This window comes from Crocodylus porosus, unplaced genomic scaffold, assembly GCF_001723895.1.
Source record: "Crocodylus porosus isolate Cpor-Errol unplaced genomic scaffold, CroPor_comp1, whole genome shotgun sequence".
In the NCBI taxonomy this organism is placed as follows: Eukaryota; Metazoa; Chordata; order Crocodylia; family Crocodylidae; genus Crocodylus; species Crocodylus porosus.
Genome location: NW_017728943.1, coordinates 110,753,722 through 110,771,654, shown reverse-complemented (window position 1 = coordinate 110,771,654; position 17,933 = coordinate 110,753,722). Strand labels below are relative to the sequence as shown.

General features: G+C 41.0%; 1 protein-coding gene across 1 annotated transcript in view; it reads right to left on the bottom strand.

Moving 5' to 3' along the window:
* The window catches only part of PARK2 (parkin RBR E3 ubiquitin protein ligase), a 1,395,896-nt gene that overhangs the window by 477,964 nt on the left and 899,999 nt on the right, over positions 1-17,933 (bottom strand). The window contains exon 7 of the mRNA XM_019549987.1: positions 14,604-14,740. Coding sequence (XP_019405532.1) covers positions 14,604-14,740 — 137 coding nt within the window. The remainder of the gene's footprint in view (positions 1-14,603; positions 14,741-17,933) is intronic.

The following is a 17,933-nucleotide window of genomic DNA, read 5'->3' as shown; positions in this document are numbered from 1 at the left end:
GACTCTTGCTGCAGCCATTTAGTCATTCAGGGCCCATTTCCAAAAAATACTGACCGTTTATATGGAATCAAATGGTTGACAAATGTGTACAGATAGGGCGTTATTGTGATATCTTCCATCTCTTGTCTTGGTTCTGCAACCTTTACTCAATTCAAGTAGTACTTGCTTTCTAGAGAAATTCAATTGATCTCCTTCCTAAACATTAACACTTCATACTGGTTCCTCATCTAGATACCCTGTATGCAGATAACACAAACCATTTAGATCATTGGCTAAACATTTCTAATTTTTGGAGAGGTATATTATATGGCAGTAACCCAAATGAGTGTCTTTATTGTGAAGCAGGTAAGGACCACCAAGTCCTAAATAAAAATAAATGGGTCTATATTGAAATATTATCAATATGGACCAATCATCACATTAGCTTGCAAAGAGATACCAGTGAAGTGATGCTTCTTTATCATGGTTGAGACTTTAAATTCTTGATAAAATAGCTCTGCAGATTAAATCCCCCAGCAACCACTGCACCTTCCTCATGCTGCCTTACCAACGGGCCTCCTTTCAGACCTTCTTGGAACTCCTCTACATTGAAAAGGCAGTTTAATGTCCTTGCTTATGTCATGGAAAGCCTTTCTTTTGAAAGGCTGAAAACAAGGATTCCTATTGGTATCACCTGACTTTTGCATCAAGCACGTTTATTCACTAAGGATTAGAATGAAAATGCCAACTATTCTCAGCCATTGATGTTTTGGGTTGGATTTGAAGTGAGTCCCCCTTTCACTACCAGTCCCTAGGGTCAAATCAGTCACCTTTCCCATTCCCTCTCTTTTTAAAACATACGTTTCTGGGTGAGACAGATATAACAAAAATTGCATCTGAATCATGGTACTATTAAAATCCCCCACCAGTACCCACCTACTTTGTGCAGTCATTTGGCACATCTGTTATATCAAGAACAAATCTGATTTAAGAGTTTTAATAAGAACTTATGTCAATAAATTATAACAGATTGGTGATTAGTAGTATTATTTATATGCAATATTTTTGCACCCCTTATACTGCTGATGTCTGCTTCATGGGGATTAATTATTTTCATAATTTTGTCTAAGTAGTAATATAGAAAATGTCAAAGAGAAAATTAGATTTTCACTTTCCAGACACAGAAATTTAATTAAACCAACTCCTTGTTGAACGAGAATGTCCTTAGCTAGTTCTGTGATGTGACAGTAGCTTTACATACTGCCATGTGGGAGACCAAAGCTCAGAAAGTGACTCAGGGAATATTAATCACCAGGCTTCAGAGAATAAACACGTAGTGAATGTACCACAATTGGTCCCTGCAGTTCATTTACAGGGTATAAAAGGAAGCAGCCAGTAATGATTTCTCCCCATAGAGGCTGCTGTGGCTTGTAGAACATTTCTCAGAGAGGATGCTACACTGCAATAAAGCATCTTCTCAGATATAAAAGCCACCCACTAGGAACCTTGTGATTCTCCACCTCTGGGAAGCCCCTCAATAGTCTGTACAGTAGTATAAGACAGAATGTGCTCTGGGATTTTTCTGTAAGAAACTACAGCTACTTTTATCTCCTGGGTCTTTTGAGGCCAGGGTGCAAGGCTTCCTGCTCCCTTAAATGCAGTTCAAAAACAAAATGCACAACTGCCAGAACACTAGCCTAAGTTTCCTAGAGCTCTAATGCAGGATATAACCTGAAACAATTATTTTCCCACTTTTTCTTTCCTGTAACTTTAACTCTTTCCTCGTTGTTCCTTATTCATATCTCTACCATCTTTTCTCTTTCCTTGAGCAGCCACTAATTTGTTTCCACTTAGATACCAGCCTATGCCTCTTTCTCTGTACATCAGTCCCTTCTATCCCAGTCCGTGAACCTTCATTTCAATTTTGTCTATTCCTCTGTTCATCACTTATACCTTCAAGTGTTCTTTTTTCATCCAAGAATCTGTGATCCTTGAATTTTCAACCTCTAATTCATGCTGTTCAGTACAAGGTTGATGACTAATGAGTTTGATAATATTTGGCAGTTTCACTGTTCATGTAGATGATGGCACTTCTCAAGTGGGTAAAAACTTGACAGATGCATAGGAGTCTACCCAACTCAAGGAGGTAGCTGGCCAATATCACAGGAATATCGCAGGTCCAGCTGCTATTATTGTAGCCAGAGGCCCCCCATGCCTCTGATTGGCTGAGGGGCTCCAGTAGCCCCACTCCTTGCTACTGATTGGCTGTGAGGAATATCTATGATACAGGCCCTGCCCCTCACCACTGACAGGTTGCGAGGGCTATCCATCATGTGGCTCTGCCTCTTGCTGCCGATTGATGGAGAGGGGTGGGGGCACACAATAGGCAGCCCTCTCAGCCAATCAGAGGTGAAGGACAGGGGCAGCAGCCATCTTGGTCTCCCCTGTGTGCTGGCAGCCTGCTGTTCCTTCTTCCCCTCTAATGGGCTGTGCGGTTGGGCTTCAGTGCTGTAAGGACTGCTGGCTCCCTCTCAGGAGCCAGCATTTTATTTTCAGTAAGTTTTCTTTTTTTTTCTCTGTGGATTTCATGGACATTGCCCACTTCTGTGAAATCGTGATTTCAGTAGGTCCCTACAAATGCATTAAGTGCCATTCAACCTTCCCAACTTGCTGCACAATCCACTCAGAAGGCAAGGTGCAGTCAATATCTGAATGAAATCCTGGCCCTACTGAAATTTGTGAAAGTACTCACAGTCCTCAGGGAGTTCAGGATTTCATCCTTCTTTGATCTAGGACTTGAAGTACTGGGAACAGATATTCCCCTCTCTGTTACTGATTGAGCACCATTTCTTTTCATTTGATATTGGACTAGAGATCTTCTTTTAAAGGTCCTAACTTGGGGGTTGGTAGAGCCAGGGATATTCCAGGAAGGATTTCATAGTTAACTTTTGTCTTTCATTATTAAATACATCTCTGCCTGCTTTCCTCATGCTTACAGGTAACCAGCATTTACAGATGACCCTCAACCGGTGAAGTAGTGACAGGTGAGACAACAAGAACCTATTAAAGAAAATCTCATGCTGAATATGAATTATAGGAACACACCTTTTTTTCCATGCTTGGGGTTGGGGGGAGTGATTTAAAGCACGGGGAGTATGTTTAAGCATGAGGATGCTGATACACGAGACACAGAGGCTGGCTGGAGAATGCCAACTGACACGCTCCAGCAGACTTGATTGAGTCTACTCAAATATGCTGTAATTATAGCACATCTGAGCAATCTCCTGGCACATCTGTTGGCACCTGAGGAAATAGGGCATGTAGGAACTTTTGTAACATAAACAGCATTGTTATCTTTCATGTGAACATGAAGGGAAAGAACCATTATTTTCTAAGTTAAGTCCAAACATTTAAAAAATTCTCTCTTCTAACTGAATAATAAAGAGCAAGACATCATGCCTGCATATGACATTGCTTTATATTCCATAAAAGCCAAACTTACAAGCTTGGATTTTTTTCTCACCATCTTTAGCAATTTAAGAGCATCATTTTAATTACATGAACAAGATACATTTGAGGAAGTATGGTCATCACTCTAAGACATTTGTGATTATAATGCCATCTTGTTTTTATAATCTTTTAAAATCTGTGATTTCTTTTCTTCCTCCCCTGCTCAGCCCATTTATGAGAAGTTAATTTAGAATCAACTTGCTGATGTGACAGGTTTTCTCCCATTAAAAGCAAGAACCACTTCTTTATGCAGGCATTCTAAACAATCAGTCACAGGGCTTAGACTGAACCAAATGGGACTTGCGTAACTGTGATGGATACCTCCATCAATCAGCACACCATCAAATTCTCCCTTCATCGCACCTAGTTATTAAATGTTATAGAATGAATTACAACCTGAAGATAATACACAAGGAAGGTATCAACAGAGTAAATGAACAGGATGTACATTTGAATTGTTTTTTTTTAAATGAGTTAAGTATCGAATGTTTCATGTTCATTAACCCAGCCTTAATTGTTAGTAATCAACCTACATATAAAGAAAGTGGCTGAACCAAACAGAAGGAATCAAAAGGATTAAGTGACTTTTCTATAGAGATAGACACAATTCCAGTCTTTTCGTTTCCTCACTAAAAAGGACAGAACAGCATCAGCAACAACTTCCCTCAAAGGGCTGGAAGAAAAAGAATTTGTGTGTGAGGGTGGGTGCATACAAGTGTTCAAAAGATCTGAGAGAACTCTACCGGTATTGTTCTCCCAAAAGAAAAATCTACTGGGGGAACACCATACAAGTGTTATAGGGGTGAATGGATGCTCCACAGAGAGCTGTGTTGCTGACAGGCCACAGAAAGGGGCTCCTGTGCATGCTTCCCAGCATGTTTTGCAGGCTCCCCTGTCTGCTGGAGACAGCCTACAACAGCTGAGGGCACAGGTCAATGCTGACTGATTGGCTGGCCCACGGGTCCATGCCCCCTCCCTCTCTATAACACCTACTCTCTCCCTCTCAGCTGTCAGGCTTTGAGGCAGGAGACTCAGACAATCTCTTCTGTCTCTTCAAGCCTGCCACTTTCCCCACCAGCAACCAGCAATGAGTCCCAACACCTCTGGCACCAAGCAGTTCCAGTGCAGGTTGTGTGAATTTGGTCATGGTCAGATGGTGGTTGATCAGGGTCAGGTGCTGCCAGGGTACTGGGTAGGGGAAGTCTGGGGCAGGAAGGGCACACTATAGGCACTTTAGATCATCTGTAATTGCACCTAGATCCATCAGACCCTCCCCCCTCCTAGACCCAAGCAGCAAAGACCCAGCTCCCAGCATATCCAGGGTCACCAGACATGCTCACCCCAGACCCAAAACAAACTTTCAGGTATGACCTGGCCCTGTGGGGAGGTGAGTCCGGAGACTCCAGAAGTGGCAAGGACAGGGTGGGCTAGTCTGGTTCTAAATCTGGGTCTGGGCACAGGGACAGGGGGAGGGGGAGGGCTGCGGCCTGTTGGAACTGTGGGGTGGCAATGGGGCAGGCCAGAGCCAATGGGGTGGCAATGGGGCTCTCAACCTTGTGGAATTCAGGTCTATGCAGTGTGAGTATGGGGACAGGGTCTGGCAGATCTAACTCCATCCCATCCCATACACAAACCCAACCCCCACTGAGACCAGTGCCCCCAGACCTGCCTTATTATTAAACCAAACCAGCCCTTCAGGTATGATCTAGGCTCAGGTGTTGGAGGCGAGGGGCGGGGAGCTGCAGTATTGGTGTGGCATGAGGTGGGCTGGTCCAGGTCTGGGAGAAGGTTCCAGCAGGTTGGGTCGAGTGCTTGTGGGGAGGGGTGAGGGGTGATAGGGCAGATAGCTGCACAGCCCTGAGGCTGCAGAGAAAGGCTGAACGTTTCCAGCCCTAAATCTGTCTGTGGGAATGGTTAGTAGGGGTGTGTAAAGCAGGCTGTATTCATTTAGGATTCAGCCCAATTCGGGGGACAGTGATTTGATTACTTGATTCAGATCACTGTCCTGATTCGATTCGGCTGAAGCCAAATCTGAAGATTTAATGGTGATTTGGAGAATCAGTGACTCAGCCATAGACACAGCTTTAAATGTTTTTTCTACATACCTTGAGGTATCAGGCGCAGCTTGTGAATGCTGAGATGGTGTGGTGGTTGGAGCATCCCACAGGAGTGCAGGGGGCTCCCTGGCATGCTAAGTGGCAGACTCCCTAGTGCACCCCTCTGGCTCAGTGTTTGGCCATGGGGGGAACCCAGGTGCCCCCCCAAATCCCCCTAGGAGGCACCAGTCACCGAGCTTGGGGGCAGGGGGGGTCCCTGCATACTCTGCAGCAGACCTGGAAGTGGACCAGAAGTGCTTCTGGTACACTTCTGGGTCCGCCACTGAGTGCACTGGAGTACCCCCTGCACTCCTGTGGGACGCTCCATCCACCCCATGTCAGCATTCACAAGCCACCTGGTACCTTGAGGCATGTAGAAAAAACATTTAAAGCTGTGTCTATGTCCAAATCATCGAATCTCTCCGACTCGTCTCCAAATCAATTTGGAGGTTTCTGATTCGATTCAGAGAGATTAAAGGGTCTCCTGATTTGATTCGGATTTGGAGATTCAGCCACTGAATCAGGCCAAATCTCTTCCAAATCCAATCAGCGACCAAAGCTTCGCACAGCCCTAATGGTCAGCTGTGTGCTGGGCTGCACCACGAGACTGCAGGCCAAATCATAGACTGATCTCCCTGGAGGGGAGAAGGAAGCTGGAGAAATGCAGACTGGGAAGTAGGAAGACAACACGGTGGCTTTTCTCAGAGACATAAGTGTATAAGCATTTGTTTCTCCTGTAGATACTCTACCATAAAGCACTTTTACCTCATTTTTCTAAGGGATCTGCCATTTCCAGGCCAGTTGTACTGGTATAAATATAATGTTTTTACATACCACGCATGCATGTGCATGTATGTGTGTCTTCTGGAAAAAGAAAGAATGAAGTACACAACACATGCCACTCACATCACTTAATGCATCCAAGAAAGTCACTCAGATACCACCATGGCATGTGCAAGGTTAAAACCTGAGTAGAAGAGAAGTACCGGCTGTGGTGGTGCATCTCTGCACTTTGTTTCTGTGGGCAGGAGTTTACTAGCAAGGCAGAAAGAGGGAAAAGGCAGCTAGAACAGTTGCAGTAAAAGAAGTCTGGAAACTATAATTGCCTGTTTATTACATCTTGAGACAAGCAGGCCTTCTTCTACGGTGTATTATAATCTAAAAAAATATTCCTTCAGCCTCCCACACCTGCACCTATATGCTCACACTTTTCATGAAAACAAAGGATCACAAAGTTTAAAGCTGTCAGAAATTTAAAATTTTAAACCAAATATATGAAAGATAAGCTGCTCTTTGAAGAATTTTTCAAAAGCTGCACAGATTTTCTCTACCTTTCTCTTTCATTTCACTCATGTAGTCACTAATCACCTGGACTTTTCTGTATTTCGATATTCCCAAATTACCTTAATCTTGTAAAGAAAGGTTACTCAGAGCTACAGGTTTAGGAAGCTAGCAGCTTGCTGAGGCTTTACACTAGCTAAGGTTTGGGCTGACTTAACACAGAAATTGCTGTTCTTTTACTTTTTCTTTAATTTACATCTTTACACACATTTCTGAGCATGCTCTGTTCAGTTCGAAATTAGTCTTGCACATTTTCAAAACTGCAAGGGAATTGTACATGGCATACAGAACAGATGAAACTCAAATGAACTGTTTCTCATAATCAAATCTGATATCCTGCCTTTCCCCTTCCTTTAATTTGCAAACTGTAACTTTGCTATGTACTTTATATGTCTGATATATAGTGACACAATCTCATCTCCTCTTTTGATCGCTGTTGTGACTTTTTAAGAGGATACTCAGTGCCACCACTCCATCAACATTCTTATAGCAACAAAAACATCTAGTTATTATGCATACAGAATCTATATGGTTGAACCTTAAAATGTGCCCTTTTTAATAATTCCCAAGCAGCATTCTTCTAGTGGAAGATGGCCCTTAAAGCTTCTTTAGAGCTTCAATCCTTTTTATTAAGTGTTCCATATACAAACTTGTGGTAATTGAACCTATTTATTTATTTATATGAGGTAATGGCAAGATTACTTCCAGATACAAAAGTGTTTTACTGTTATCATGGGAACAGTGTCTTTTATCTAGGCTTTTAAAAAATACATCACGTCTTTGATAATTCTTAAGAATTAAACTGATACAAAGTCATTTTTGCAAAGTGCTAACAGCAGTGTCAAACCCTGGTTTTCCTTGTCCTCACTATCATCTTTTCCTTTGCCAAACTATTTCCCAGCCCTCTGGGAATTTGTGTTAACCTACTGGCTGTAGCCCTATATTGCTAGAACTCAGTTTTATTTTTTTTTAAATGAAATGATGATGGTAAGAACAGTGCATGTTTAAATGGCGTAATATATTGTCTATTTGCATACACTGCCTGTTTCGAGGTAATGCTATGAGATTCCAGTGCCCCGCACAGCAACTAAATAACCATAAATGATCTTTCATGCATATGCAAATCTGTCCCTCTAAGCACCTTAATAATTATTTCAAAGATACTTGGAGGTCACCACTCATGGAAATTTCTGTGCATGGAGCCTCATTAATACAAGACACCATACAGAGAGATGGGATAGATTATTGTTGCCATTTAACAAGGGCAGAGAGTGTATAATTTGTAACATTTATTTATTTATTTTAAATTTTAATGACCAGTATAATATCACCTGCTTCTATCTGTAAATTCTTTGTCTTTAATGATATACTGGGTTTGAATCATGCAGTTGCTACATTATTCTGAGCAGCTAATCCTATCAATATACTGGAGATCTACTTAGTCAGAGATGTAATACCGGATGCTGTCTATTTCCACCTGGAATACTGTTGCATGGCACCAGATTAGCAGCTATGCATTAAGGAATTAATTTTGTGCTATAAAAAAGAAAAACATGGTATGTTTTATGCAAGACTAGAGTGAAATTATGCCACTTTCAAGTTGATACCGTTCATCATCACCTGCCCTTACTTGTCTTCTACCATGCTTAATCTTCTTGTTCATGTGGTCACATACAGAAATGAAAAGATGAAAAGTATGGCCATACAAAGTGCATGTCCATACGCAAATGGTTATTCACCTTACCTGAGATACACTGTTCATCTGAAGTCCATAACAAAGATCCTGTGCAACTCAAGTAACCATGTACCTGTGCTAAGACTGATTTGTCAGTCACTGCCCCTTTTGCGTAGATGCCACTGCTTTTTTTTTCTATTGTCTGTGGTGGTTTGACCTCTAGATTGATCCAATAAAAGATAAAAAGAAAGTCCCCGCTATGTCTGTATGTTCTGCTGATCAAAATCAGGAACAGAGAGTCAAATGTTAATGGAAACTGCAGGCTGTGTTCATTATGTTATCTATATTTTTAAAAAACACAGGAATGAACAGAACTAATTTGCACATGCAAACAATCTAAATAAGCTTAATTACCAGACTAAACCCTCCTGCACTGTTTTAAGGCACCATGTGCACATATGCCTTAGAGAAATAGAATGGATTTTAAATAACATCATTTTTATTTGAATGTGGACAAATGAAATAATGCTTTGAGCAGAGCAAGCCTGAAACATTAGCGTTTCCCATACATGATGCCATAAATAGTTTGATACTGCTAATCAGTGAATTTTAAGTATTTAGACCAGTGATTCTCAACCAGAGAACCATGGTACCCTGAGGTACCTTGACACCCTTTTAAGAGCACCACAGGGTGTCCCAAAATGTTAGTACTGTTAGGTGTGCAAACATGATTCATAAGATAAACCCAGAGATTTCAAATAAGAATCCAAAGTGTTTAAAACACTCTGACCTAGATGAGGGGGTTGGACCTCCTGAGGTCCCTTCAAACCCTAATTTTCTATGATTCTGTGACCTGTCATAGTCTTTGTGTTCTTTGTAGCAGAAAATTGTTATATTATTTTTCTGTAGTCAAAAAAAGAGCAAAAACTAAGAGCTGACATTTTCCAAGGGGTACCTCAAATCTACTGAGGGGTGCCTTGTGTCTGAAAAAGTTGAGAACCACTGATTTAGGCAATAACATAGTATTGGGATTAGCCATTTATAAAAAAAAAGTATGTGCTTGTAGGTGCTAAAGAGCTATCACTTACTTGATCACAGTATTGACATCACCACACTAAAATGGATTAGTTTCATATTCCTGTTAGACATAAGCCCAGAGCATAATCTTGGATGTCAATGCCCAACCTCTGATTAAAAATAAGATTTGATCTTTTTGCTTTAGCTTCATTCCTGGAAGTGATAGGTTGGAGTGACATGATGTTGCCACAGATGAAAACAGGTATTTGTTAGCATGTCCTGTAGAACGTGTCCAACTTAAAAGGAAATAATTTCATGATTGTGCTTACAGAAATTTGGGTGAAAAATCCTTATAATTTCCTCCACCTTAAATATACTATGTGGTTTAATATGCACTACCAGAACAGGTGGAAATCAATACCAAAGATAGTGTCCTGAATTCTTTTAAAACATACAGTTGTTGAAAGATACTGTATGAACAACGACAGGGACAATCATCCTATGTTCTTGAATAGCAGGGAGTAACATAGGGGTGGGCAAAATGCAGCCTGTGGGCCAGATGCAGCCCGCCAGGCCATTTTATCCGGCTCGCAAGGCCCCTAAAAATTTAGAAAGTTAATATTTATCTGCTCCTGGCTGCTCGTCATGCTGCCCTCGATGCCTTGCCAAAACTCAGTAAGCGTCCCTCCGCCTGAAATAATTGCCCGCCCCTGGAATAGCAGCAGCTTATGCTTTCCTGCATTGTCTCAACAGCCATTTTCTGAAGGACTACCTACCAGGGAAAAGAAGTAATTTAATGCTAGTTTGATGAATACTACCAACTTCTTCAGATTTAAAACTTTATTACAGGATATTAAAAATCATACTTATGTACATGGCTTTGTACAGTTAGAAAGGAATATAGGACTAACTGCATGCATGGTAGCTACATGGTACATAATTGGTATATATTGATGCAATATAAAAAATGCCTTAGTAGTACAGCCAACATTAGCCCAGGGTACAGGGAGTTCTTTTATTTTCCTAAAACAAAAGCCATATGTTTCTAGGCCCTTTTAAGTATCAGATGTTTAACTGCTGCCACCTGCTTCAACCTGTGATATTTATTACTTTTATTCAGTCCCTTCTTCCCAGAGCCCAGGTGATTACTTTAGAATCTCGCCTTCCATCTGAGGCATAAGTCTGTTGAAAAGTTTGAGTATTCTGTGGCTTACGTATCACAAAGCACCAGAAACCAAGTAGGCAATTGGCCTATATGTAGCTAAGCTTTGCATGTTTGTATTTAGCCAACCAATGGGAAAAGTAAGTCAGTGCATTCCTATTTTTCTATCTGCTGCATAATGCAGTCTTTAAAATTGCAAGGAATGTTAGAAAAACTGAACTGATTTGGGTGATGACTGGAAAGCTAGAACACCCCAAAGGCATGCATTTCTGCACAGAAGCCACCTGGTGCTGCAGACAAAGCAGCAATGTGACAAGAAAAAACAAGACACTTATCCCTCCCATTTAATTTGCCTCACTGAACCCCATAGATTGAAATGTCAGCAAGTGACATGGCAAGCCAGCACAAGGTGCTTAGTTCATTTAAACCAATGCCAGTGTAGTGCTTCAGGAGACAAGTTCCTTTGTCTGACCCAGCCAGGAAAAACAGTTTAGGTTCAAGGTTAGGGTTAGAGTTAGGGTAGTTCTCAAAAATTTGCTGGCCAGAAGTTTTCCAACTAAATATTTCTAGTGGACAATACTGACTGATCCAAACCAACGTTTCATGAAGACTTACCAGTAGCATAACAGTGGTGGGCAAACAGGGAACAACCTCTGGGTGCTGTCTAAGGGGCCCTTTAATGAAGCCAAGGAGGAACTCAATCCCCTTTCCCCTCACTCCCCACAACAAACACCCTGTACCCTCCCTGCATCGGCGCCAATTCCAGCAATAGGGAGGGCAAAGCAGCAGCAGCACATGATGCCCTGGGTGACACAAGAACAACAATTAAGATTTGCTGCTGTGTGGGAAGCCTCCATTGCCACTGAAAATCAGTATGCCAGCAGCAGAAAAAGGAGGTCACATCCTCCCATGAGCTTGAAAACTTCTGGCTGCTGCTTCTGCACTGCATGTTCCTACTACACTAGGCACAGAGGTTGGCCATTTACCTTTACCATTTCTGCTAAGTTTTGTGGGCTCCCCAGCTGGTTTCCCTTAGAACCATACCTAGTTTGCTATCTGCCTGTGTTTCAGGACACTCCAGGCTTCTAGGGTCTAGGACTCCTAAGCAATCCTAACAAAAGAAGGGGCTGGCCCAGGGTCAGGAACTCAGATCTTCTTGTATTAAGTCACCTGGTTCCCTAGGCCATCTGATTCCTGCAAGTTTCCCGTTTCCCCACTGGTAGTCAGTGGTGGGCAATGTGAACTTGGCAAGAAGCATGTCCATTTTACTCAGCAGCTGCCAGCATCCCTGAGGAACACACTTTGTAATTTTTGCTGCAACTTCAGTTCCATGGGAAAATTTTCAAGACCTTCCATTTCATTTTGCACTGGACGGGAACCAGACTCTAAAATGCTGAAATTTTCTGTGACCCAGAAATTTAATGATTCAGCCACCTCTAAGTGACAACTGACCCAGTTGCCCCAGTGTCACAATGATTTAGCACAGCTTGCAGCCTCAGACTGATACAAATTGATAAAAGACAAAGAGCAGCAGCTTAAACAAACAAAGTTTAGGTTTGGGAGCAGCAGCCTGTGTAACTGCTGCAGGTTCAGGGATAGAGACTGCACTCCAGCCACTGCTACCATTTGTCAGCTCAGACTATGCAAGCAGCAGAGTGCTAACCACTAGTATAAAGCAACTGAATGGATGGGGCTGATCCAAAAATGATTGTGGTTACCAACTAGAGGGTCAGAAACAGCAGGCAAAGAAAAAGGCCAGAATGTAGAAAAATAAACAACTACAACAATGATATAATATCTCATTTTTTTGAAGTCTTGAGAGTTTTGGATTATGACATGGGTTTGGGCCCCTTGGGTTGGCAATACGGGTTGGCAATCTGGTTTACGGCTTGGGAAGAGAACCTTTAACATAGGAAATGAGGAGAAAGCTCTACCTGAGGGATGGTGAAAGACTACCCAATATTTTTATACTGCCAGGCCTGTGGAGAGTAGATTTACTCTTATTCTGCCTGAGTTAAGCAGAACTGTAAGTTATTTCTGTGAATCGTTCTGACTCCCCCTACCTTAGGCCAAGCTCTTCCCTCAATAGCAATCAAAGACCTGAGGCAAGGCCCTGAGTACTTCTGCTCATCCTCCCATACTTTTCATAGATTTCCACTGCCATCACTTTCCTTCTACTTCCCTTTCAATACTCCATTCTAGAAATCCCAAGCATAAGCCTACAGAAGTAAGAAGATATCTGGGTCCTTATCTCCAGGCAGCTGCCAGAAATTGTAGCTTATTTGCTAGCCTCCTCTCTGAGTAAGAGAAAAAGAAGTAGAAAACCCCCAAATTGAAGAACTAGTTCTGAAAAACAGTGCCCAGCATGCTGTCAGTATAATAGTATTAATGAAGTGGCTGAGCCAGAAGATGAGGTTGAAGGGCCATCAGGCAAGAATATTATGTCTAAATTGGAGGACGGGCTGTGGTGACAACTAAAGTTGAAAGGAGGCCTGACTGGGCAGGGGGATGAGCTGCTGCTGAGAGAATTGATTAATTTGGGAAACAAGAGGAAGAACAGGAAAGATAACTGATGAATGGGGAGAGGAAGAAAATTGATAAATCTTCAGCAAAGGGAAAAGACTGATTCATTTGTGTGCGGGGCTGAAAATTGATTAATTTGTGGGGTATGTAGGCAGGGGGGCAGACCAGTATTGAGTCACCTAACATCACCATGTAAAAATCAAGGAAGTAACACTGAGTAGGAAGAACAAATCAGGATTTCACTGACAGCCCTTCTAAAGCAACCAGCATTATATATATATATGATTTATCTGTGGGTGAGGGGAAAATGCTTCTCTGTAACAAGATACTATTGTACAGAGCACTACTACATGGCTATGCTACATTTAAATAGAAACCTGGCAAACAGACATTAGCAGCATATGAACTGCAATATTGGCAGTATGTGAACTTATGACCATTGCTAAGATGCTACTGAAATGATTAAAAGCAGCTGGTAAATATAGACAAGCTGAACTGCTCTTTATTACAGTAGATTCAATACCTTTAAGACATGCCCCAGTATAAAGCAAATGTCACTCTCATAAGAAATGCCCACAGTTTTTCCTCTACTCAAACAACCACAGCAAATCCATCTTATTTGCAGCTTGCAAAGTGAAAGGATGTGATTTACATGGTACTGCATGGCACTTCAGACAAACACACATGCAAACAGCAGCAATACAACATTCTGGTGAAGTTCCACACAGCAAATTTTCTGTGTGACAATGTGATGGATTTGACTTTTTGTCTCACATCTGTCAAAAGTGATCTTTGAGATTCAATATAAATCTTTCTCTACAGAAGGCAAATTTCACTTCCTAGTCAGCTACAGCAGATAACCTAGCACATACATTGGGAGATCTGCATTTCATTCAGTGCAATGATAATTAGTAGAGATAACTTCATCAACAAGAAGGCTATTTAAAATTCCTATTACTTTTTTTTTTTATTAACACTTGAAGCTATGCCAGAAAAAGTTAACTTATTTGACTCAGAAGAAAAGACCTGGAGGTCATCAAGGATTTATTTTTAATGCTTACTGCTATCTTTCTTGAGCACTTTATAATGATACTAACATGAAAAATACATGCATTTGCTTATAAAAGAAATGCCCTTTGGAATTGAGCTAATGCTTTAGAGCCAGCTCACATACAGAGCCAAAAGGACCATTTCAGTAACAAAACACATTTTCCGTCAAGTGAAACAACTACTCAGACATGCTCTAATTCTGTCAACAGATAACGGGGCAAGAATAAGTAAAAGAACATCCCAAACTTACCTACACAGGGGAGGGAGTAGCCAAGCTCAGGATCATGGATGAACTGGCGATCATTCAGCATAGTCACACAGTATAAATGGAAGCAGTCAAGGCAAATGACATGGTGGTGCGGGCACTGGAACACCAGCACGGGACTTCTGTTAAAAAACCCAAGTCAGTGCAATACAATGTTATTGTATATAACATTGGGTAGAACAACCATTTTAAACAGCTTCAGTTCACAACTTCAATCCCAGATTCTTCACTGATAGTAAGAATAATATTACCATCAAATCGTAACATGGCTTTTAAATAATTCTCTAACAATTTAGCATCTCTATTAATCATAGCATCAAATGGCAGAGATTTAAAGAAAATATTGCCCCTGAAACCGAGGCAAAGGTAAGGGAGAAGAGACACACCTTTATGGGAAACTTGAAGAAGGTGGAGGATCAAAAATAGAAAGAGTGGTGTGCAGGAGCAAAGATAATCCATAAAGTGGAAGGCTTTCTCATGAGCTGGGGCAGAACTATGTACAGCAGATGTAAGAGCAAGTGGCAAAGGAGTGAAGTGAACAGAGATAAATTGTGTTCCAGCAGGAATATGATCCAAGGGACAGGCTAAAACAAGTCTGTGATACCCCAAAATGGTGGGCTGGACTGCAGTATCTATCAGCCACTGACACATTATAGAAGGTGTCCTCTCCTATTAACAGTGAGAGGACCATTTGGCAAACGCTGCTCAAAGGCAGCTAGCTAAATGCCTTCTGCAGATGCAGAGGGAAAACTAAGGATAGTTTAGAAGCATCAACTTCTCCCAAGGGCAGGGCTATAACCAGAAACTGCTCTTCACCAGCAGGAAAGGAGTATATTAGCTCATTTTGAGTCACTCCTACTGCATCTATGTCAAGCCCCAAATACTGGGGAGAGTCGGGGGGGAGGGTGGGGTAGGGGGTATGACAGACCCCTCCTGGCATTCACACCTGAGCATGCCTTTGAGACAAGTTATATAGGTTTGTATAACATGATTATATGAGGACACTTTGTTTTAGAACCCAGACTCTTCTGACAAGAACCTTAAAAATGCCTTCAGCTGCAGCTACAGTAATGACATGGAATAACTTCTATATAGCCTATAGCCAAAAATACCTTGCAGAATTAAAAAATTTTGTTTCTGTAAATAATATAAAAATTAGAGAAAACCATTATCCAGATGACTGCAGAACCCAAGAAGAGTAGGTCCCTCAACTGCTAAACAGTAGGAAGCTTATAGGCCATGACATTGCATAAACTAAAGATACATTTTGATGGACGGATCTAACTACCTCAGCATGTACAATTATGTCCTTTGACAAAATTATAGTGTACAGTTTTAGGAAGCACAATTCTTGACCATTGTTGACTCTTAGTATTGCCAATCCCAAGCATCAAAAACTTGAGAGTCAGGCTACAAATCGGTAGCATAATTCTGAAATTGTTTATTGCTATTTGTGTTGGGATTTTTGACCTTTTTGGTGTTCTTGGATTGTACCTCCAAGCTTTTCTTAGGGCTTCATCGGGCTAGAAGCTGTTTGAAAAATCAAAGCTCAGATTCTGTTATGTTTACTGGGCTTCTTATGCTGAGTCTTCAGATACAACATCAAATCCTGAAAATCTTGTGATAAAATTCATGAGCTGGCGATACTATAGCTGTTATAATTCCTGCCAAAAGAATGCTTTGAAAGTTCTTAATTCATGCACTGAAACTCTAGAACCAAACCCTCAACATGGGAATACAACTGCAAAATGTAATCAATAACAATTTCAGATACTGTATATAACATTTAATCTTCCATGAAAATATGCTTCTGAGTTACATACACTACAGAATCCATGGCAGTGTCCTGGTATCTTTAAAATTATAATCTCAGTGTTTTAAAGGATTTCACGGAATAAAGCAGCTTAAAAACTGAATTAAATAAAACCTCCCTATTACTAAGCCTTACTAGTTGCCCACTTGCTGTTCTGCATGTAACAAATAATCATTTAAAAAAGACAGCTGAGGCAGAATGAGATGATCTGTTTTCCTCTAGCTTTGCCTGTTCCCAGAATCACAAGGGTGAGCTTGCGGAGAAGCTCTCAGCTCCTTATCCTGTCACAGGGGAACCCTTACCCCCCGCTAAATTTGCAAGTGAGGAAGATCTCAGGCTTCCTCACCTGGAAAGAGGATGAGGAAAGATTCCTTCTCCCCTCCCCTCTCTCACATGATCATTTCCCTTCTGCTGGCATTTAAGGTTCCCTCCTTTGCATGGTTTATTCCTAGTGCACACTGTTGTAGTATCCAGGTGTTTCTCTAAGTTAGGAGGAATCCAGATTCCCCCTTACCATGTTTCAGAGATTTGATGGATGGTGTGTGAGGAAGATCTATATATGGGAGAGACCAGGAAAGTCAGGGCATCTAAAAAGCAGGCCAGAAATGCAAACAGAGAGGGGAACATGTATTCTGCATATTGCTTCAGAAGATTATATCCTTCTAGTCGCATTTTCCTATAAACTTACATGCAACTGTAACTAATAGAAATTCAGCATAGGTGAAATATAGACAATTACTCATGAAACTTACTTGTGGTATCTATCTTGCTTTCTAATATATTAATAGCAATTCATAATAGTCTCAAATAAAACCATTCTCCAGAAAGGACACATATGCAAGTATACTGATGTGCATTTAAATATTTCATGGCAGCATTTTTCTTATTAAAATGTGTGATATCTTTCAGCTGCACAAGAAACACAGGAAACTTACTTAAATTGTACATATATAATTCAGTCATATCACAAAACACTTATTCTTCCTTATAACGGATATTCTACGTTTATAGGCATGCATGCTCAACTCTGTGACCCACATACCCATGCCATAAAGGTTGGATGACCACAACAGATTAAGTTGAGGTTAACTGATCAGAACTGAGCACCTCTTGTAAACGACCAGTGGTTAAAAATCAGATTAAAAAAAATCATGCTCCCTAGCTCAATTAAGAATGAATGTCATGTTTAGGTGGATATAGCACATGTTCCTGTAGTATAAGTGCTAGAACTACTGTTGTGTCTGGTTCAAATAAGACTTTAGCTAAAGCACTGATTTAGTTTAGAAACAAAGGGAAGTTATGAAGGTCAAAAGTTTTGCAACATATTGTAATAAAGATCCCTGCTCATTCTAATACCAATAATTTAGTAGTATCAATCTGCATAATCTGAAATAATGCATTTCTTAGAAGATATTTTGCAGATTACATTTCAACTAAATATTTGGGTGAGTTAGCAGCTTTATGAGAATAAGCAAGATATTACTAACAGCCAGGAAATAATA